This window comes from Pleurodeles waltl, chromosome 3_1 (assembly GCF_031143425.1).
Source record: "Pleurodeles waltl isolate 20211129_DDA chromosome 3_1, aPleWal1.hap1.20221129, whole genome shotgun sequence".
Classification (NCBI taxonomy): domain Eukaryota; kingdom Metazoa; phylum Chordata; class Amphibia; order Caudata; family Salamandridae; genus Pleurodeles; species Pleurodeles waltl.
The window spans coordinates 2,003,339,099-2,003,360,882 of record NC_090440.1 but is presented as its reverse complement, the minus strand read 5'-3'; the positions used below and the strand labels follow the sequence as shown (position 1 = coordinate 2,003,360,882).

General features: G+C 49.7%; 1 protein-coding gene across 2 annotated transcripts in view; it reads left to right on the top strand.

Moving 5' to 3' along the window:
• The first annotated feature begins 10,002 nt into the window (after nt 1-10,002).
• The window catches only part of TBX2 (T-box transcription factor 2), a 30,703-nt gene continuing 18,921 nt past the window's right edge, over nt 10,003-21,784 (top strand). The window contains exons 1-3 of one of the 2 annotated variants that reach the window (XM_069226453.1): nt 10,003-11,269; nt 16,135-16,402; nt 20,254-20,313. In XM_069226453.1, the coding sequence (XP_069082554.1) occupies nt 10,884-11,269; nt 16,135-16,402; nt 20,254-20,313 (714 nt within the window). In that variant the 5' untranslated portion in view covers nt 10,003-10,883. The remainder of the gene's footprint in view (nt 11,270-16,134; nt 16,403-20,253; nt 20,314-21,784) is intronic. The other variant, XM_069226454.1, reaches the window with a different exon arrangement.

The window sequence follows — 21,784 nt, the reverse complement described above, 5'->3', positions numbered from 1 at the left end:
AAATGGAACTTGCTGGAAAACAACTTATTATAACCAGTTGGGAAAGTATACAAGTACATATCACCAGAGTGCACAATCAATATAGATAACATTACAATTGATTGAAACGAGTCAGAACTGACATGAACCACCTCAAATCTTCTTGTTACCAATAAAGTACAGACTGAATATGGACAACAAACCTGCTTGAAACCATCAGTGAAACCAGCTGAGTAGAGAATCCACATAATTAAACCTGAGTGTAAATTACCAAAGTGTAGAACAAATATGGACAACTTTAAACCTGCTTGAAACGAGCTGAGTGTAAAATCAACATGGATCTCATTCAAATCGGGAGAGACCAGATTCAGTACGAACAATAATGCACCTGTATATTCAAAATGCACATTATTGAGCCTGCTGGAAACCAGAAGATGACACCATAGAGAACAATAAACCTGCTTGAAAACAACTGGATGTAGAATTAACATACACAGCAATCATAAAACATGTGAACCTACTCAAGTGCAACATCAGTACTTGCAACCGAGCCTGCTTGAAGCTAGGTGAGTACTCATAGCACTGACATTAAAGCGACCTATAACCAACTGCGTGTACAACCAATAACTCCAGCAGAAATCCAGTTTACAAGCATCTGAGTGCAGAATCAAGTTGAGCATTCCATAGATGCCTGAATGGTGAATCAATAGAGACAACCTTAACCTGACTGCAACAACTCTGGACCCACTTGAAATCACTTGACTACTGAAGCAACATTGAACCTTCATGAGATATGGTCAGTGTGGAATCAATCTGGACAATACTGAACCTGCTTAAAACCACTAGTATGCAAACACCATAACACATGAATCCTGCTTGAAACCAGCAGAGACAGAACCAAAATAAAACACATTAAATTTGCTTGCATCTGTACTGCATCAACATTGGAAGCACTAGACCTGGTTAAACTCAGCAATAAGCAAAACCACCAGGGGCAACATTAAACCTACATGAAGTGACAGTAGAATCAGTGAAGAGAAGATTAAGGCCCTCATTCTGACCCTGGCGGTCTTTTCGCAAGACCGCCGAGTTACCGCCGCGGTGAAGACCGCCGACCGCGGCGGTATGCCGCTGTGCGCATTCTGACCGCTGGGAGCGTTCCGCCGGAAAACCGCCAGCAGCCACACTGGCGGTCGGCGGGAAAGTGGAGACTGGTCAACCTCCACCGCCACGCCAGCAGAACACCGCCCACAGAATTACGACCCACATTTCTGTGTGGCGGTCTTCTGTTGGCGGTCTTCTGTTGGCGGTCACCTCCCCATGGCTCCCGTCGCCTCCCGGAGGACCAACGCACAAGGTAAGTTGATCGTCCGTGAGGGGAGGGGGTGGGGGGGTGTTGTGTGATGTGGGCGTGCATGGGGGTGTGCGTGTGAGTGTGTAGAGGGGGTGTGTGAGTGCGTGTATGCGGGCGGGGGGTGCTGCTGTGTCTATGGGTAATGTGTGCTGTTCGGCAGGTGCGCATGTCTGCATGTATGTGTGCGGGTATGTGTCCCCGTTGTGTATGTGTGTGTAGGGGGTGTGTATATGTGCATGTTGGGGGTGTGTGCATGTCGGGGTGCATGTATGTGCATGTCGGGCTGGGGGTGGGGAAGGGGTTCGTACCACCTCTGGGGGGTGGCAGGGGGGTGGAGGGTGTGGGGGGAGGACTCGGGTGGGTAGTGGGGGGTGGGGGAGACCCCTATCAGTGCCAGGGAAGGAATTCCCTGGCCCCGATAGTGCTTACCGCCATGGTTCGCACGGCGGTTCCCGCCCGCAAGAAACCGCGGCGGTAGGCAGGGTCATAATACCCTTGGCGGTCTTGGGACGACCGCCGGGCCGGAGTGCGCAAACTCCAGCCCGGCGGTCATGACCGCCGTGGCGGTCGGAGTGGAGAAGTGGCGGTCGGTCGCGGCGGGGACCGCCGCGGTCAGAATGCCATTTTTAATACCGCCGGTCTGTTCGCGGTCCGACCGCCGTCTCTCCGCCGACCGCCAGGGTCAGAATGAGGGCCTAAATCTACTTTAAAAACAAGAGGGTTTAGACCTAGAAATGGACTTGCTTGGAATCAGCACAATCAATATGGAGAAATGATTTTAGGCCGTGCAGCACATCGAGACTACTTGACACCAAGAGAGTACACGTTGACAGCCTTGCACATGCTTAAAACCTTTAGAACCCGGACGCCTCCAGTAGGCCCCCGCCTCAACACCCGCCAAACGTAAACCGACAAAGTCTGATTGTTTTTGGCATTTAAACCTTTACTTCATCACAGATCACCTTGGCCATGGTTAAACTTAGTTGCCCCTAATGTCACACCACAGAGGTCACAGGGATTATTGACCAGCTTTTCCTGATACTTGCTTTTTCAAAGTGCTTTCCTGCACATATCTTGAGAGTGCTGCTCCAACTTAAGTAAGAATGGAAGGCAGGGCTGCGGTATTTTCCTCCACAGTACAGAAGAGAACACATATTTGAATATCACTCACAGTAATAGACAAAGCCACATAATGTTTGGCAGAAGTCTAGTCCAACTCTTCATTTTCTAGTTTATTCCCAAGTCAATATTGCTCTAGTTCTTAGAGTCAGTCCACTAGATACAGCAGGCCACACATTCAATTTTGGTAACAATATTAATACATGTGTGATTTTACTGATTCATTTACTGGGGAATGCAGGGGTCCTTTTTGTTAAAAAATGTGAAAACACAAAAATAGAATTGTATTCTTGTTTCTGCACTTAATTCAGAAGTAATTCTGATTAATTGTATTTCTTTGTGCTTCGGTTTCTTGTCTGATAGAATGGGTGCCATAGACAAGAGGCTAAATTACCGTATGTGGCACTGTATACAAACGGCCTTTAAATTTGATCTAGACAAATCATCTGAGTTCAGCACACGCTCTGTGCACAAGGAGGCAAAAAACAGACAACTTTATGGACTATTCTGGACTCCTTGTATCCCAAAACAGAGGGATAGCAGCTATTAGTAACTGAGGACTGGACCGGCTCTGGTCATTCATTTCATTGTGCTTCGTGCAACGTGTCATTTGCCCATCACACTTTGAGGCGTGAGTAGACCACTTATTCTGTCAATACCTAACAACTGTTTTTTATAGTCTTGGAAATGTACAGGATTGTGGCAGACAGGGTGATAAGAAGGAAGTTATTGGTGATGATGGTGAAAATGTGTGATGGTAGTGGTACGGAATGTGATTTTGGGTGAGGTATGGGGATGACTGATGACTGGTATGAATGAGCATGAGTGCAAGTGTCTGAGATGGGTATGTGAATGGTGGTGTGACACAGGCAAACATGTGGGACTGATGGTGCCACTGTGGGGAAGTATTTTATTCTGGGTGTGAATGTGGCCTGAGGTGGCAGCATGAGAGTAGGTATCTGAGTGTGTGTGTGGTGGATGAGGGTGTTCTTTTTTGTGGGTGATGTGGGAAATTGTGGTATTGAATTGTCTGTCTAGTGATGGTGTTTGAATGTGTGTTGGTTTCAGTGTGTGTGTATGTGTGTGTGTGTGTGTGTGTGTGAGTGCATGCATGCTCACCTGTGTGTCTGTAGTTGGTTGGGTGGTTGACAGATTGGGCGTGACGTCTGAGTATTTGTGATGTGAGTGTTGAGTTTCTGTGGGTATAAAGGGCATCAAGTTGGTGTTGGGTGGGGATGGTGGGGCTAAAGGTGGTGAGATGGTGTGAGGTGGTGTTTGTGCGCATGTGATTCATGGCAGAGGTGTGAGTCTGGGAGGTGGCATTACTGTGAGTGGGGTACTGCTGACAGAGTGAATGGGTGATAGTCTTTGTGTCCCTGTGGGGTTGTGGTGGTACGCATCTGAGAATGTGTGGTGTGCAAGCTGGGTGTGGCACTGGAAAGGGGTGTATATTTGGGAAGGTGGTGTAGGAGTGGGTGTGTGTATGGATGGAAATGTGAGTACGCTGTAGGCGAGTGTGCACGGAGAGCTGGGTGTAGGGCTGTGGGGCGGTTGTGTGTGTGGGCCGTGTGGAAACGCTGTAGGTGACAGTGGGCATGTAGTGCTGTATGTTAGGAGTGTGGAGAGATGGCGTGGGTGCGTGTGTGGTGCTTTGTGTTGGAGTGTGGGGATGCTGTGGGTGTGAGTTTTAGGGGGGGCGTGAGGGGGTGGTGCGGTGGCCGGGTGTGAGTGCAGGTTGGTGTGTGTATGGGTGGCGGTGGTGCCGGGAAGGGTTGATCAGTGTGGGTGTTAGAGCTGCGGTGTGAGGTTACAGTGGGCATGTGGGTGACAGTGGGCATGCACTGCTGTATGTTAGGAGTGTGGAGAGATGGCGTGGGTGCGCGTGTGGTGCTTTGTGTTGGAGTGTGGGGATGCTGTGGGTATGAGTGTAAGGGGGCGTGAAGGGGTGGTGCGGTGGCCGGGTGTGAGTGCAGGTTGGTGTGTGTATGGGTGGCGGTGGTGCCGGGAAGGGTTGATTAGTGTGGGTGTTAGAGCTGCGGTGTGAGGTTGCAGTGGGCATGTAGGTGACAGTGGGCATGTAGTGCTGTATGTTAGGAGTGTGGAGAGATGGCGTGGGTGCGCGTGTGGTGCTTTGTGTTGGAGTGTGGGGATGCTGTGGGTGTGAGTTTTAGGGGGGCGTGAAGGGGTGGTGCGGTGGTCGGGTGTGAGTGCAGGTTGGTGTGTGTATGGGTGGCAGTGGTGGCGGGAAGGGTTGATCAGTGTGGGTGTTAGAGCTGCGGTGTGAGGTTACAGTGGGCATGTGGGTGACAGTGGGCATGCAGTGCTGTATGTTAGGAGTGTGGAGAGATGACGTGGGTGCGCGTGTGGTGCTTTGTGTTGGAGTGTGGGAATGCTGTGGGTATGAGTGTAAGGGGGCGTGAAGGGGTGGTGCGGTGGCCGGGTGTGAGTGCATGTTGGTGTGTGTATGGGTGGCGGTGGTGCCGGGAAGGGTTGATCAGTGTGGGTGTTAGAGCTGCGGTGTGAGGTTGCAGTGGGCATGTAGGTGACAGTGGGCATGTAGTGCTGTATGTTAGGAGTGTGGAGAGATGGCATGGGTGCGCGTGTGGTGCTTTGTGTTGGAGTGTGGGGATGCTGTGGGTGTGAGTTTTAGGGGGGCGTGAAGGGGTGGTGCGGTGGCCGGGTTAGCGCTGGTAGTACTGGTACTGGGGGGGGGGGGTGGTGTCGTGAATGCTGCTGTCATTTCTACTGACAACAGTTTCCCTGCATACCCAGATCAACAAGCTATATCGGTCTGCAATCTAAGGACGCGTAGGGTAATTTGGCCCAGGTTGTTTGTCCATTTTTTTATTTTTATTTTTGCTTTTAACGCCTGCTGTACCCTCCCTCGGCCTCCGTTTCCTGAGCTCAGAAGCAGTTTAGGGCGAGATAAGGATCGCGCAGACGGGTCAAGGTGTGAGCGGCTTGTGTTGGCGTTTCCTCTTTGCTTCACCACCCCAGACCCTGGCGCCACCTGCAAATAAAATATCAAAGTGGCGTCGTTTGTAATGGGGGCACTTTGCAGCCGGCCTTTGTCTTGTGATGGGACAGGGTGCGGGGTGGGGGTGTTTGCACGTCTTATCGGACGTCTCCGACTATTGAGTGGCAAGGCCCTCCCCGCCTTAAAGGGCCAGAGGCTCCCAGCTATCTCAGGGACTTGCTAGAAATCACCCGGCCGCCCAATCTCCCAGATAAACGCCAAGTCCTCTTTGTAAACACGGCAGCCATTAATGTACCTGCTACAGCAGTGTGTGTGCAGGCCAGCTTCAATAGCACGTCCGAGTGCAGACCGACACAGTTGGACTCCGCAGTGTATGCGTTTCCAGTGTGCGTGGGGTAAGAGACTGGTCAGTGCTTACGTGTGGGGAAAAGACGTGTGTGAGCAGAGACTACATGTGTGTGGCTTAGAGAGACTGTGTGCATGTGCGTTCGTGGTATGTGCGTGTCCCCGTGCGCAGGAGCGCGACAGGGCTCTCCGAAGCATGTACCATGTTTGCAACAGCAGACAAGGCCGGTGCAGGCCTCTGCTCACACCAAGGGGCGGCGGATGTAACCATCTGAAGAGCGGATAACGACATACACACACCACGCAGAGAAGATAAGCACACACCCGGCAGACACACATAAACACAAACCACTCCCCTGTGGTAAGCACGTCATGCAACCATACGCCCCCGACACCACACACACGGAAGATAAGTACACAGACGAACTGGAAATAAAGGCCAACACCAGAAAGCCCCTGCATAAACCGCCGGCACTCAATATAAGCACACACGGTGTACGGGAACAAACTCCATAATTACTCCACACGCTCATATAAGAAGTATAATTAATAAGCGCGTATAACAGAAACGCATGTACACACCACAGATGAGCGCACGGGATGCAAACATTGGCACACACGCCACGACCACCCACGGGCGCTCAGGAAAGCACTGTGCAGTAGACATACACATGAACTCACAAACGGACAGTAGGCTTAATGCACCATAAAAACAGTCACATTCAGGCGAGGCGCAAACACACCCACACCCTCAGAAGACATACAAACGTCATTACTGGGCTCTAGCTTGGCTTTAGATAAGCCGCCTCGGGAGCCACACTGACCTAAAAGTGATAAGATAATCGGTTCAAATATTTATAAAGATGTCTACCCTGGCCGGGAAGAGAGTATCTTAAAAGACAATTCGCGGGGCGCTAGGCCGCAATACAGCCTCCAAGGGGAAGGCGCATGCCTTAGGCCGCACTCTGATTTTATTATTACCGCCTGTCACCGGCTGTCCGCGTGACGTGTACACCTGGTTTTACACAGAGAGGTGGGAGAATCTTTGAAAATCATCAATATTTGAACATCTGCATTAGTCGGCGTCGTACTGGTTCTTTATTATTTGGTAAAAGAGCCAGCCGGTGCCCTGTATTTTGCCACAACATCACTACAAACTCCCGGTCTCCCAAGTGACTTTGCCATGATTTTCTACCATTTGGTCATTATTGTTTTAGACAAAGGACCTGAAAAGTGTCTTCAAAAGTCAACAGGGGGCCCCTTTCTTTATTACAATATATTGACCTTATTTAATGTGTACAAGGGACAAAGCGCATGGATATCCTTTGTGTGTACACTACGACGCTCCAGAGGAGATGGAAACTGAGATCAATATCGATTCTTCATGGTAGGCCAACCTTGGCCGTACCGCGTGCTTTGTTGTTGTCCTGTACCCTTAGACGCAGTGCCTGGAGACCTCTTAGGTTTGGGCGCTATACCAATGTTATGGGCTTGACTAGACCCAAGGGGTCGCATTAAACCCATATTCGTGGCTTTTCGTTGAACAGAACCCGTTATTGGAAGTTAATACCCTTGCACCCCACCACCCCCAACAATCGCAACAACCGATTGTAACGTCATTGCCTCCCTGCACATTAGTCAATATGCTTACTTGAATAAAAATGTACCCCAAAACTCCACCCCAACTCCTCACAGGCATCCTCCACCGGGTGCAATGAATGCTCTTGAACCCTCCATCCCCACCTGCCCACATCACACAAGGACCAGCACCCCTTAAAAACGCCAGGGGATTAGGCCTTTCCGCAGCGCTTTAACCGCTGATGGAGGCCGGGACGGCGGGTGACCACCCAGCCCCTTCTGAGACCCCGAGCACTCCTGCAGCGTACCCGCGGCCCCGGCTTCCGCAGAGGCCTCTGGGCCTGCTTCCTGCGCGCATGCGCACGCACATCCGGTGCCGCCATCACCATATGGAGCCAGACCTGAGGCGGAGCCCTGCAGACCCCTGGCACAAACCCTTTCATACCCTTGGTCTCAGATTAATGGACCCAACCAGCAGTCATCAGGCAGGAGACAACTGTCCAAGGCCTGCTTCCTCTTCCTCCCCCCCCACATCCTCCTCTACCACCCATCAGTGAGACCCGGCAGCTCGGTGCCTCTGATTCAGACACAGTGAGCACAGCTCTTTAAAACAAAACAAAAACATGTTACGAGCCCACCTCTTGGGTTAAAACTACCCACGTCAGTGCTGAGGCCTCCGCCTGTCCCAGAGGTGGATCTGGGGCTGCTCCTGGGGCCTCATGTTCGACCTACCCTTGGCTACTACCACTTCCCCTGGGCCCATGTCACAGTCCCATGCCCTCTCCGTATTTAAACATACCACGTACTCCGTGACTTGGTCACTTCTGTCCTCTGTTCTGTTCGGTCCCTCCTTCTTTCTGTGAGTCTTCGGTTGTTTTGCCTCTTTCCCTGGGGTCTTAGCTCACTCTGTTTCTTTGTTGTGTCTCTTTCAGGTGCTGTTTTGTGGTTAGTTCTCCTCCTTCCCATGGCCCTTCTGGTTAGAGCTCTGCCTCTCGGTTGTCATTGCGCTCAATGTTACTTCTGTGGCCTCGTTTCTAATCTGTCTTTTCTGTTTGTTTTTGTGGTTTACCCCCTCCACCCCTGGTATCTGGCCTCTTGCTAAATTATACCCACCCATGTAGTCCTTGTCCTCTTTGTGGTTCATATAGTTCAACATGTGAGTCCTGTGCCCCCAGTGATAGGCCCCTCTTTTGGGCCAAGTTCACTTGTTTCTTTCCTCATGTGAGTAGCTTCACCTTTGCCTGTAGCCACGTGAACTAAGCTCGCGTGACCTTTGGTTCGTCTCTCTCAGCCTCTTGGCCAGTTTCACATTTTTCTCCGACCCTCTTGTTTTACCTTTCTCTGGGCCTTGTGGCCAGTCCCATCTGTGTGTGGTCCCTCTTATACCCTCTTCAGTGGTTCTTCTAGTTTCCTGTGACTACTAGCTGCTTCCACCTTTTCCACAGCTGGACTAGTTTCACTTTTTCATAAACCCTGGCTAGTTTACCTTCTCTCTGTTGCTCCTCCCCTAATCTCGCTCTACATCCGGTTATCTACACTTAACCTGTGTGTCTGTCTCTTTGTCTATCTAGTTTGTTGTCACTTTCACTCCATGTACCCAGTTTGTACCCAGGTAGGTTCATTCTACCATTTCTGTGGTGACGTGCCTCCAACCCTCACTGCTCAGTCTCATTTTTGGGTACCTCCCTCTGCCCCTTGGGCAGTTTCGACTCTGGAGATCTAGTCTCCTCTCAGGTCGGTAGTCAGGTCTTCTCTGGTCGTCGATATCACTTTTCGGCATCACACTCCTTATTTAGTCTCATCTTGAATCTCTGTATTCCGCTTGGATGTCAGTCTTTTTTGTGGATGTCAGTCACACTTTGCACGTCACTGTTAATTGCTCCTTCTGCAAGCAGTCTCACTTTTGAACGTCATCCGTCCTTTACATGCTAATCTTGCTTTAAGACGTCAACCAACCCCAGGGGACGTCAGTGTTATTTTGGATTTCAGTACCTCTATAAACGTTACTCTTACTTTTGGAGATCAGTTCTCGTCCTTTTGGTTATCAGTTTTCTCTTTTGCTGCCTGTTCCTTTAAATGTCATTCCATGTGATTGGTGTATACATGTCAGTTTTCTCTTTGAATGTCGGTCACACTTAGGGTGTTATTCCCCATTGGATGTCAGTTTCTTCTGGGATGTCAGTCAACCGTTGGCTAGGTTTTTCCTCTTCGGATACTATTCACCAATTGGCTGTTTTCTTTTTGGATGCGATTCCCTCTTTTTATGTCAGTCACCCTTTGGCTACCAGTTTGCTCCATGCATGTCTGCTGGCATGGGATGTCAGTGTCCTCAGTGGATGTCAGTGCTTCTCCGCATGTCTGTTGTCTCTTTGGGTGTCACTTCCCTGTGGTTGTCAGTTTCCTTTTGATTCCCGTTTTCACCCTTAGGAGTGATCCCCTCCTCTTGGTATGACACTCATCCGAGCACCCGGGCGGGGCTCCCCTCTGACCCACCCCCTCTACCGGAGTCGAGTTTGGGGTGTGGGCGCTGCTCCTGCCCCACCCTCCTCGGTGTCTCCAGAGTGTCCTGTCGTGCCCTGGTGGTGAGGCCTGGAGCCCACTGTCCCTGGCCAGGCTGTGAGCCCTGCCCCACTCTGCTCGGAGGGAGCTGTTGTGGGCGGGGCTTAGGCCCCCCTCTCCCCTCCCCATTGGCTCCTCTCTCACTCTGTTGACATGTTTCCTCGTTGCTGATGCTCCCGACACCTTCCCCCCTCTCTCCGCACCCACCAGGCTCGGCCCGAGCTGTCAGACCCCGCCTATGGAGAGCCACAATTGGTCGGAAAAGCGTAAAATCAGCAATCAAGGGGGCCTGGTTCATTAGTGCGGGGGGAGCCGGGCAGGGAAGACACATGTGATGTGAGCAGGGAGTGATTGCTGTGTGCAGCCGAGCAGGAGCAGAGCTGAGCCCGGGACAGCCTGGAGCAGCAGCGGGCGCCGAGACACCCCTGAGGGCACGTGTGAGCCGAGGAGCGCAGTGTGCGGCCGAGGAGGAGCCGGGACGGGCAGACGGCGGAGGCTCCCGACCACAGGAGTCCGGCCAGCACATCAGCAGAGCGGGGATCGGACCTCCGAGCTCCCCTCACACACCGGGATATAGCAAGAAGAATCTATCCCAGGGAGAGGTCGGCGGCACCAGGACACACCAGGACTGGCGGGGACCCCCCTCCCAGGTTCACCCCGAACTAAAGGAGGCTCTGCAGGGCGCAGAAGCCCTCGGTCCATTATCATCTGTTAAAGCCCGCGGAGCCGGCAACTTTATAATTGGAGCCTGAGAGCCATCCTTGGACTTTGGCTCGCCTTGGACGGAATTTCCCACCCCCTGAGCGCAGACTTTGGAGGGTCCTAGACCAGCGCCCAGAGACTCTCGACACTTCCCACCTCCACGGGCCCCTCTCCAGGCCCTCCTTCCCCTCACCTCTCCTGACCCGCTGTCCCCGGGCACCCCTGAGCCTCCCCACCGCTCGGATTCCCCCCGGACCTGTGGATGCCCCCATGAGAGACCCAGCCTTCTCGGGGACTGCCATGGCCTACCACCCGTTCCACGCGGCGCCCCCACGCCCGGCCGACTTCCCCATGTCCGCCTTCCTGGCGGCGGCGCAGCCCTCCTTCTTCCCGGGGCTGGCCCTGCCGCCCTCGGCGCTGGGGAAGGCGGACGGAGGGCTGTCGGAGGCCGGTCTGCACGCCGTGTCCTCGGCCCTGGGCCACCACCAGCACCAGCAGCAGCAGGCGGCCGCCGCCGCCGCCCACCTGCGCTCGCTCAAGAGCCTGGAGCCCGACGAGGAGGTGGACGACGACCCCAAGGTCACCCTGGAGGCCAAGGAGCTCTGGGACCAGTTCCACAAGCTGGGCACCGAGATGGTCATCACCAAGTCGGGCAGGTGAGCCGGGGCTCCTCCGTGGCGCTGCTCCCCGCCCCTGCTGCCTGCCGCCGCTTCCTTACACCGCTCCTTACCGCCGCTTCTTAGCACAGCTCCTTACACTGCTCATTACAGACTCTTTTTAACACAGCTCCTTACACCCCTCCTTACCGACTCTTCTTAACACAGCTCCGTACACTGCTCCTTCTTAACACAGCTCCTTACCGACTCTTCTTAACACCGCTCCTTACACTGCTCATTACAGACTTTTTAACACAGCTCCTTACACAGCTCCTTACCGACTCTTCTTAACACAGCTCCTTACACTGCTTCTTGCCGAGTCTTCTTAGCACAGCTCCTTACAGTGCTCCTTCCTAGCACAGCTCCTTACACTGCTCCTTCTTAGCACACTTTGTACACTTCTCCTTACCGCCTCTTCTTAGCACGGCTCCTTAACCTGCTCCTCACCGCCACCTTTTCCCCCTTCTTCCTGTGCTCTTTAACGCCACTTCTTACCGCTGTTCTACGCCATCGGTTATGACTGGCTCTGCTACTGTTCCTTACTAACCAACCCCATTGCAGCCTCTTCGATGCTCCTTACTGCCACTTATTACCGCCGCTTTTTACCGGTGGTTCTTGCCGATGCTTCTCGTTGCTACTTCATACACGGCTTAGTTTTTTTTTACCGCTGCTCCTCGCCACCGCTTCTTACAACCACTTCCGGCCGGCAATGGGCACGTTTTACAGCTGGGGGTCTTCGAGGTCAGGGGGACTGGAAGTCCTATCACTTCACCAACAGGATTTGGGGTGCAGAGCATCAATCTTGGGGGGCAGAGCAATCAGATGCTGTGTATGCAAGAGGGTCAGATGGCCAGGGGGACCCAGTGAGGGGACCAGGGACAGCCCCAGAACGTGCAGTCCCTGGCACTAGCAGGACGAGACATTACATGCATGAGCAGCGGAGTGTGTGTACCGCATAAGTACACCGTGTGTACTGAGTACCGGCCGTGTTAACGTAGAAGGAAACCATTCCACCGTTCACCCGTAAATGATGGTTAATACCGCGTCTAGGTTTATCCTGCTTGTGGAAAGAAAACCTCTGGTTTGTAGCGCCTAAAACAGGGCTTCTGGTAGTGTATTGTATATGTCACCTTCAACGACCACAGAAGACCGAGCCCTTGGGCTACAGGGTGACTGAACACATGTACAACGTCTCCATCGCGTGATCTGTAGCCCCCCGTCCCCTGGGGGTCGGGGAGACATTAAGGCAGACATCTCTCCCATTTCTACCAAACAAGAAAAAAACACAAAAACCCTGAAACCACATTTCGTGGCTTTAACATCGGATTCCACACGGTGTTTCTGTGAAGGTTGCATACTAATGCGTGTATATTTGTATGTGTGCGTGTACACACGATCACATGAACAACCACTGAAGATGCTGCGTGATCTCACCCGTCCAAAACCTGCAGGAAATGTATTTCCTTAATGTAACAACCAGACCCCATAAAATATTTACAGAGTTCGTCGCAGGACAGGCAGTGCAGGATTAAACAGCAGGGCGCCCAAACATTAAAGGGTGCCTGAAGAGGCGCCAAAACTCACATTTTAATTTCTGTTTATTCTCATTTCAATTCCTGCCTCGTCCTCGTTTCTTGCTCTGGGCGCCTCGTGCACTTATGACCTATCTGTTTGCAAAGAAAGGAGCCAATATGTAGGGATGAGTCAAAACTGGCCCCCGGAGGCTTTAGGTGAGCGAAAGTAAATTCATATTTCTGTGTTGTCCAACTGTTTATCGGGGCCCCCGCCACAGGGCCACCACACCTCTTGGCTAGTCTGTGCTTTTTGACATTTAACGGTGTTTTCTCAGGCACCCATATATACCACACACAGTGGTGCACGCACTTTTGCACGCACCTGCGGAGTGCGCCTCGAAGAGAGACGCAGGCTTTGGAGCCGAGCCGTGGGAGCGCATCCCAGGCCTGGTGACTAGGGGTCGTTGAGTTCACATGCCCTTCTGCACTGGGCACACACTTGATCCTGGCTGTGACTACGTGGTGTGATTCTACCCAACACCCAGTCACAATCCTTCACACAGCCGTCGTGTTTGACTGGAGTGGTAAATCACAGAATCTGTCACACGGTGTGTACAAGCGTAGGTGCAGCGCCCTGGTTCTAGGCACACAAGGCTGTGACGTCCCCAGGTGTACCCCCCAGCTGAGACATGCGGTGTGAAACTCCTGGCGTGCATTTCATATACACACTCGGGGTGCCGTGTTTTGTGCCCTTCGGGTACACCTTACCGTGGAGCTCTCTGTTTGCACGTGGACACCTTGGACGCAACGACGCCCTCTGACCACAGGCCTGAGACGGCAGTGTGGCGCCTTGCTCCAGGCTAGGCGCCCCCCGCTACATGACACCCAGGTACACATCCCGTGGTTTACCTGGTGAGCAAGCCTTTACCCTAAGATGGGCTGTCAACACGCAGGCAGCAGCCATCCATGGTCGAGCAATGATCTCAGAGTACACATCCGTGGTCGCGAGACGTGTGGGTACACGTGGTACCCCACATGTGTATACACTGTATTATGTAGGGGGCGCCAGAATACACACCAGTGATCGCAGGTCGTGTACTGGACATTAGCGCATACACATGCACTGTATATGGGCATCTGTGCGATACGAATGAGATTGTGTAAAGGCAGAATTGTCCAGTGAAGGGTGTCTTGGCGCTGAGATTTCACGAGCAAGGAGAGTGAGCGGGGGTCTAAAGGCGGGACAGTCGGTTTCAACAGCTTTGTGCTGTTCAAAAATATAGAAAAGGAGTTCAAAAGTTTGTTTATAGTTATATAATTATAAAATAAAAAAGTGCATAATTTTGTGTCTATTATACGTAAGCCTCCTTTATATAGGAGTGGTTGAGTTTTATATATGTGTGTCGGATACATTATGAGCACCTGATATCTACTTTCAGCCCGCTGAAATGTATGTGGGCCACTATCCATACATATAGATATACAATGGTGTATATCTCTTTATGTATGCGTGCCTAGTGTGCGTATATACCATTCTTAAGCGTGTCATTCTGTATGTGCGGATAACGGCTCATACCTGTTTATCTATTCTGATACATGCTAATCCGTGCAGACGGGATGTTTGTGTAAATGTGTATTTTAATTGAAGTATTGAGCGCGTGCACTCTGTGTAAATGTGTATTTATGTAGAATTATTATTGTATGTGTACACTGTGTATATATGTGTGATTGCGTATGTAAAGTGCACGTGCCAGTTTTTATCTGTGAAGTATGTACATATCCGTGTGCTGTAAATGCGCCTGTTCCTTTGCGCGGTGTGTGCACCTGTCTGTGTGTTCCTAATTGTGTAAGATTAAGTGTATTTGTGTACATGTCTGTGTTCATATGTGTGACTGGTCGGTGTACACGTGTGCTCCAGTAAAGTTTTCTGTTCATATATGTGATCTTTGCATGTATAAGTGCGTTTGCGTAAATGTGTTCATTTGTATGATGCGAATGTGCACACGTATTTGTGTAAATGTGTGTTTGTGAGGCGAGTATGTATACGTGTGTGTTTGTGTAAATGTCGTTGGTCATATGTGTGATGCTTGTATGAAAAAGTGTTTCTTTAAAGTTATTTGTTCATGTATGTGAAGTATCTACGTTTCAGTGTGTGATGGGAGGATGATGTTAATGTCTGTTTTTGAGATAGAACATGCGTGTGCATGTACGTATGACAATGCTACCTTGTAAGCTCTTGTAAGTTTCTCATGTTTGTGTGGCCATGCTTCCTTTTTGTGTGCCTGTACATGTGACAGTGTACACATGTCAGCTCCTTTAAGTGTCTCATGTTTGGATGGCTGTTTCATTTCTGTGTATACGAACCGTGACCGCCTATACGTGTACCCTCATGTAAGTGTGTCCTGTTTGGGTGGGCTTGTTTCACTTCTGTGTTCATGTACTTGTGACTTTACACGTGTGAGCTCTTGTAAGTGTGTCATGTTTGAGTGACCATGCTTTCCTTCTACGTACATGTACTGGTGACACTGTAAATTCTTGTGTCTCATGTTTAGAGTGCATGTGTTTCCCTTCTTTCTCCATCTATGCGTGACAGTTTAAACGTGTGATGTCCTTTGTCTCATGCGTAAATGCCCATGTTTCCCTTCTGTGTTCATACACCTGTGATAGTTTACAAGTGTGAGCTCCTATGTGTTATGTTATTAGAGCGGCCGTGCATGTACGTTTGACAGTGTAAACCCGTGTGTCTCATGTCTGAGCGGCCGTGCTTCCTTTCTGAGTGCATGTTCCTGTGTCAGTTTACACGTTTGAGCTCCTGTGTGCCATGTTTTGAGTGGCGGTGCATCCCTTTAGCGTGCATGTACGTGTGACAGTTTAGACGTGTTACCCTCTGTGTGCCATGTTTTAGTGATTGCGGTTATGTTTGAGTGGCCGTGCATGTAAGTGTGACAGCGTGAACTCGTGTGTCATGTCGGAGCGGCTACGCTTCCCTTCTGTGTGCATGTACGTATGACAGTTTAGACGCGTGAGCTTCAGTGTGCCATGTGTGAGTGGCTGTTCCCCTTCTGTGTGCATGTACGTGTGACAGGTCACACGTGTGAGCTCAGCCGTGTGCCATGTCCGAGTGGCCACTTTCCCCTTCTGTGTGCATGTACGTGTGACAGTTTATTCGTGTGAGCGTCTGTGTGTCATGTTGAGTGGCTGCTCCCCTCCTGTGTGCCTTGTCTGAGAGACAGTTCCCCTTCTGTATGCATGTACCTGTGACAATTTACACGTGTGAGCTCCTGTGTGCCATGTGCAAGTGGCCTTTTTTCTCTTACCCCGTACCAACCCTCTCTCCTTGCTCCCCCGCAGGCGGATGTTCCCCCCCTTCAAGGTCCGGGTCAGCGGCCTGGACAAGAAGGCCAAGTACATTCTGCTGATGGACATCGTGGCCGCCGACGACTGTCGCTACAAGTTCCACAACTCCCGCTGGATGGTGGCGGGCAAGGCCGACCCCGAGATGCCCAAGCGCATGTACATCCACCCGGACAGCCCGGCCACGGGCGAGCAGTGGATGGCCAAGCCCGTGGCCTTCCACAAGCTCAAGCTGACCAACAACATCTCGGACAAGCACGGCTTCGTAAGTACCGCGGCGCTACGCGCAGGTCTTCTAACCGCGCCCGCGGTGTTACTTCTCCGCGGTGGATGCTGCGGGCCTGACTCGTGGTATCCGCGCTCTTAATAGCATCGATGTTATCACTTGTTGTGCTTGCAGCTGGGGGCGGTGGGGGTGTCTCTGAGCGCTATTTACGCTAATAAAATATTAATATAATCATTCTAATTTTTGTTTGCATTCTAGAATGATTGTCGTAAGCGTAATTATCATTAATAGCACCTGGGTATATTTCTTAAATGCATAGAACCCCATGGCCGGAATATTAATTTTAGCGATGATAGCAAACTCACACGGCATCTTTAAAAATGGCGGTCCCTCCATACGGGCTCTAAACCTGAAAGATTAATCCTACGCCGTATTTATCTCGGCGTTCCGCGGTACCTGGAAGAAGCGGGGCCCACACCAGCCCCTGCCTCGGAGGAGGAGGCGGTCACTGGAGTCCTGCACCGGGCCTCTCCTGGAGCCCAAGAGATCTGCTTCCTAACCCCTTTCAAATCCTGCGGCAAACACCCCACCACAAAAAGTGCATACGATTGTGTAATCCCCCTAAGACGACCGGCAACGACAGCCAGATAATCAATAACCGTAAATTATGCTTTAAAAACGTCGAGGGTGAAACGTGTAACACGTGTCTGAAAGAAAAGACGGTCGGCTTTGTCCGGGTATATCCCCTGGAAATGTAAACGAAATACAAAACGGAGCAAGAGAGTGGGTTTCCCCTCATTAAATATTTTATTAAAATTTGTAGAAATTAAAGTCACAATTTTTTTCATTATCAGTTTTAGATTCCGTCTAGTTGTACAAATGTAGGTGCAGATCTTTCGAAGGTATTGCCCCGTGCGATGTATTTCGAAAGTGGGCATCCGTTTTGTATGTTAATCGACTGCCGTTAAAAATAAATATGTGCCTATGAAAGTTAATTCCGAAATGCTTTTCTTTTCTGAAAAAACATTTCCATATTTTTTGGGCGGGTTTGGGGCATATTTATTGTTTTGTACAGCCAGTATTTTTAGCGCTGTTGCTATCAAAAACTGTAGTTGTTGTTAAAGTTTTCGTATATTTGGTTCAGCAGAGATCCCAAATGCCTGAATTCAACAGGACTTCACGTTTCGTCGGTCGTAGCCACAGACGTGATTTTCTTTGAGAGCCATGTGTGTGCCTCTCTGACGTCACCTCGCATTAGGCATGAACTCCTGCCATCTCTGTTTTTTGTTGCATTTCCAGGCCTCACATTTTTCTGTTGACATTCTAACCACACACTTCCCTGTACAAACTCCGTGCTCGGGGGCCTGTGGGTTTAATACACGGAAATCCCGGGGGTCCTTGCTTCTGCTGCTTTGGCAGGCCCACCCGCCGCCTGTGTCCCCTCTTGTGATGCTGTGCGATCTCACCAGGGCTCGGACACCGTCGGGTACACACTCGCTCGTGAAAAGTGAGCTCAGATCTCCCCCCCCCCCTCACCGGAAGGGGGATCCTGTGAGATGTGATCAGAGCTCCTGCCCCGGGTCTGCAGCCTGAGTTTGCCCCCCCATGCACCCACACTCACCGGTGATGGCCCGTGCGCTCGGGTCTCCGGTGACCACAATTTATTATTTTGTGATCGACTGTTTGAGATGTGAACAGAGAGGCATTGCCTCCAGAGCCCTCCTCGCCCCCACCCATGATGATTATGTGATCTCTCCATTGCTCGGACACCACCGGTTACACACTCACTCGTGAGCTCCTCAGCTCCGACGCCCCCGCCGCCCCCTGTGCCGGGATCGATCCGGTGAGATGCGATCAGGGCGGTATTGGCATCTAATGAAGTGATCCTTAGATCCTTGAAGGGCTGTTGGCCTCAGTGATGGATCGACGCAGAGAGGCGAAGAGTGGTTGGGAGTAAAACTGCAGGGGACGGGGTCGGGGGTGGCGGGGGCTGCCCACGAGGTTTCACCGATCAATAGCGCCAACTTCGGGGCTTATCCTAGGTAAAATGCTGCCAGCCTCCCATCTCTCTCGAGTGCAGAGCCCTAGGGCTGATGTACATGACTTTACTATACACAGTCCTTATAATAATACACAATCTCCATGGTAACATACAACGCACAGCCCGTGGGCATTATCCGTGATAACGCACACTTCCCGCTATGAATATACAACCCCCTATAGAATATATCCCCGTAATAAAGCACATTGTTATTATTAAACACAGGCCCCGTGGTGCTATACATGCTACATGGTGATATGCGTTATACATGTCTCTTTTGTGAAAATACTTTTATTCGTGATAATGCACGTCACCATGAAAATATACATTCCATCTCATATATACTCTGTGTTATAATACACATTCCTCTTGTTAATTGCCCCTCGTATTTTTCGTCTGAATGTGCAGGAATACGTCCTGCTCACCTTGCGCTGGTGAAAAATGGTGATAGGTCATTCATGACCTCAAGGCACTATCCAGATGGCACATCTATATATTGCCCCTCTTGAATCCTCTGTGACCGGGACCGAGCGCAGTGCCAGATTATTTCCGCTCGCTGAGGACCCTCCACCCCAAATCATCGACCCCCGGGTCACCCGCACACCCCTGGAAAAATTCCCTAAAAATGCCGGAAGGAGCATACCTGAGAGAAAGGGGCTCAGTTAGCGCAAAGCCCCCTTTCGTAATTTTTTCACTTCAGGGCCTGTCTGCACTTGTGAGGTTTTTCAGTGCCTCTGTTATAGTTTTATCAAAGCACCCGATATGTTATTTTTTTTAAAAAGTTGATGTCTTAAAATGCACCCTAGCAGGTGTATTTTGGGGATGTGAGGAATTAAAGGAAAATAATTATTCGTTCTTTTCTGGAATGTTTATTTCCAAAAAACAACAAGGAGTGTGCATTGTTTTAATTACTTCAAAAGACGCTTTAACAACATTGAAAATTTATTTTTGGGAAAAATCACACTGAGTGTGTGCCCCATTTATTTTTATTCGTGTTCTTCCGATTCAACCGCCCTTTTATTTGATGTGATAAATTTCCCAGTTTTGAAAACTACTTATTGAAAACACTTTCTATTGGTGGCACATATTGGGATTTTTCTGAAATGGGCTCGAAATCACCCCTGTTCTTACAGAAGAAATAGAATTTGCAAAGCTTCAAAATAAATTACTTTGGCGGGTTGAGGTTATTTAATTCAAGGACCTTCCCATGTATCTGCTGACAGGGTTAATGGAATTTATCTACCAATATGTTGATAGCCAAGATAATAGTCTCTTTGCCAAATATCTCGTTACCTGTGCCTCGGTCATGGGTTTAAAAATTGTATGAATACAAAGTTGAGTAAAAAATAAAAGTTGGTCCTTGATTAAAAAGAAAATAATAATCCTAGTTATAAGTTTTTTTGTGCATTTTTGAAGGTGGTGGTGGTGTGTGTGTGTGGGGGGGGGCTTTGCATAAAACATGATGTACTCCACAGTACAGTTTTATCCATCTACAGAAAGTGACCTTCCAATGTAGAGAAAAACATTACTCGTTGTCCAGTCGTGCATCTTTAACAGTGACCAACAATAGCGTTCTAGAACGTTCGTTTGTTTGTTTTCACCTTGGGTTTTGTGGTGTATTGTGACATCATAATTGGATGGCCCATATAAGGCTTCATAGAAAGTGTTACTCAACTTCTTCTACCTAGAGTTATATCGAACCCTTCATACTTACCGGTGCTGTGGGTTGTTAAGAAAGCGCTGCATGCCTTCTGGGCGCTAGGTGGGGAGTTTGCGCACAAACAAATGGTTTACTTATATTTACATACAGAAGTCTCTTCCTACCAAGTAGTAATATGTATTTTCACAGATCCACGTTTGGTCTGGTACCAGGGACACAGAGCACCGACAACAGCACCCATCATACAATGTAAGGATTTTGAGGCAGGTTTGCCCATTTGCACCTCCAAGAAACATGCGTGTAACCCTTTTCTTGCTGTACTGAATGTGGGCCCCTGCCCAAGGGGAAGTGAGAGCAATGTTTTCTGAAAGGATCATGTAAGCCATGCACTATGCCGCTGTTTTAAAGCGCTCCAAGGGGGGCGCAGTGAGGGACACGTTTGGGGCTCACCGGTCTATGAACGTGAGGTCCATAGTAGGTTGAATTTATCTGCATTTATGTGTACGCGTTATCATCATACAGATGTACGTTTTCTTGACCTGGGACTGATGTAATGTATGCACCGTTGTTGAAAATACCTAAGTGCACATTGGAACTAGGAATGTTTAAAGTGAAGTGAAATTGTGATAATCGTAATTATAATGTTACTGCTATTAATAACTGACAAAGAGGTGTCTGTTTCTAAACCATGCTACAACCAGGCTTCAGTATGATCTCTGAGACCAGGTGTTATGACTGATCATGTATGTGTAGCGCTTTGAAGCACAGTTTTTTAATGGTGATAAGCACTGTATGTTGTTGAATGTATACATTTCGTATACCAACTCGTGTGTGAAAGGGCGGGCTGTGTGATTTAAGAATTACTGATCTGTCTCAAGAGTCAAGAAATATGCAATTTCCTGGCGAACAAGGGCACGGCCTTTCCAATAAATGATTTGATGTATCGGTTTTTTAATGTTTATAGTTGGGGCTCCTTTATAGTAATGTGTTTCTAACCACCCCACACTACCTGTTTATTTATCTGTACCTGGTAGAACAGTGTGCCCGGGAGGCGGGGGAACTAGTTAGTGGGGTGGGAACTAAGCAAGGGTTCAGTCTGTGTCTTTTTAAACCCATCAAATACCGTAGCGCCTTTTAACCCCGGGGCGGCTTGTAGACGAGAGAGGGGTCGGTTTTCGAAAAGGAAAGTTCTTTGCTCTTCTTTAATCTTCAATCTCCAGATTAATTTAAAACCAGAAGACGCCGAGACCAACTCCCAAGAAAATATTTTTAACTGCAATTTGCTTAACCATTTGCTGATCTAAGAGATAATCGCGGAAATATTTCCGTTTCAGGGCCTTCTCTCTGATATGTTTTTTTAATTAATTGTATTTTTATAGTGCTGTTCGTGCGGTCACTAACTTTGCAGTAAACGGGTTTGCAGACGTACTGTGAAAATGACCTGACCACCAGCTTTGTCGTTGCAAACCATTTCTAGCTTTTATTGGGTACTAAAATTGTTCTGATCTGAAAAAAACATGAAAATTAACTCGCAGGAAACAGAGACCTTCCAGGTCTGCTTAAATTCTGACAGACTCGCACCGGGGTTGTGGGTAATGCAGTCTTTGTAAGGTGGGCCTGTGTAGAGCGTTTTAAGATAGTTTTAAGGTTAACTGGCATTCACCCCCTCTCCAGCCCCCCACAATTCCTATCTGAACTATCACAGTGATACTATGAATCT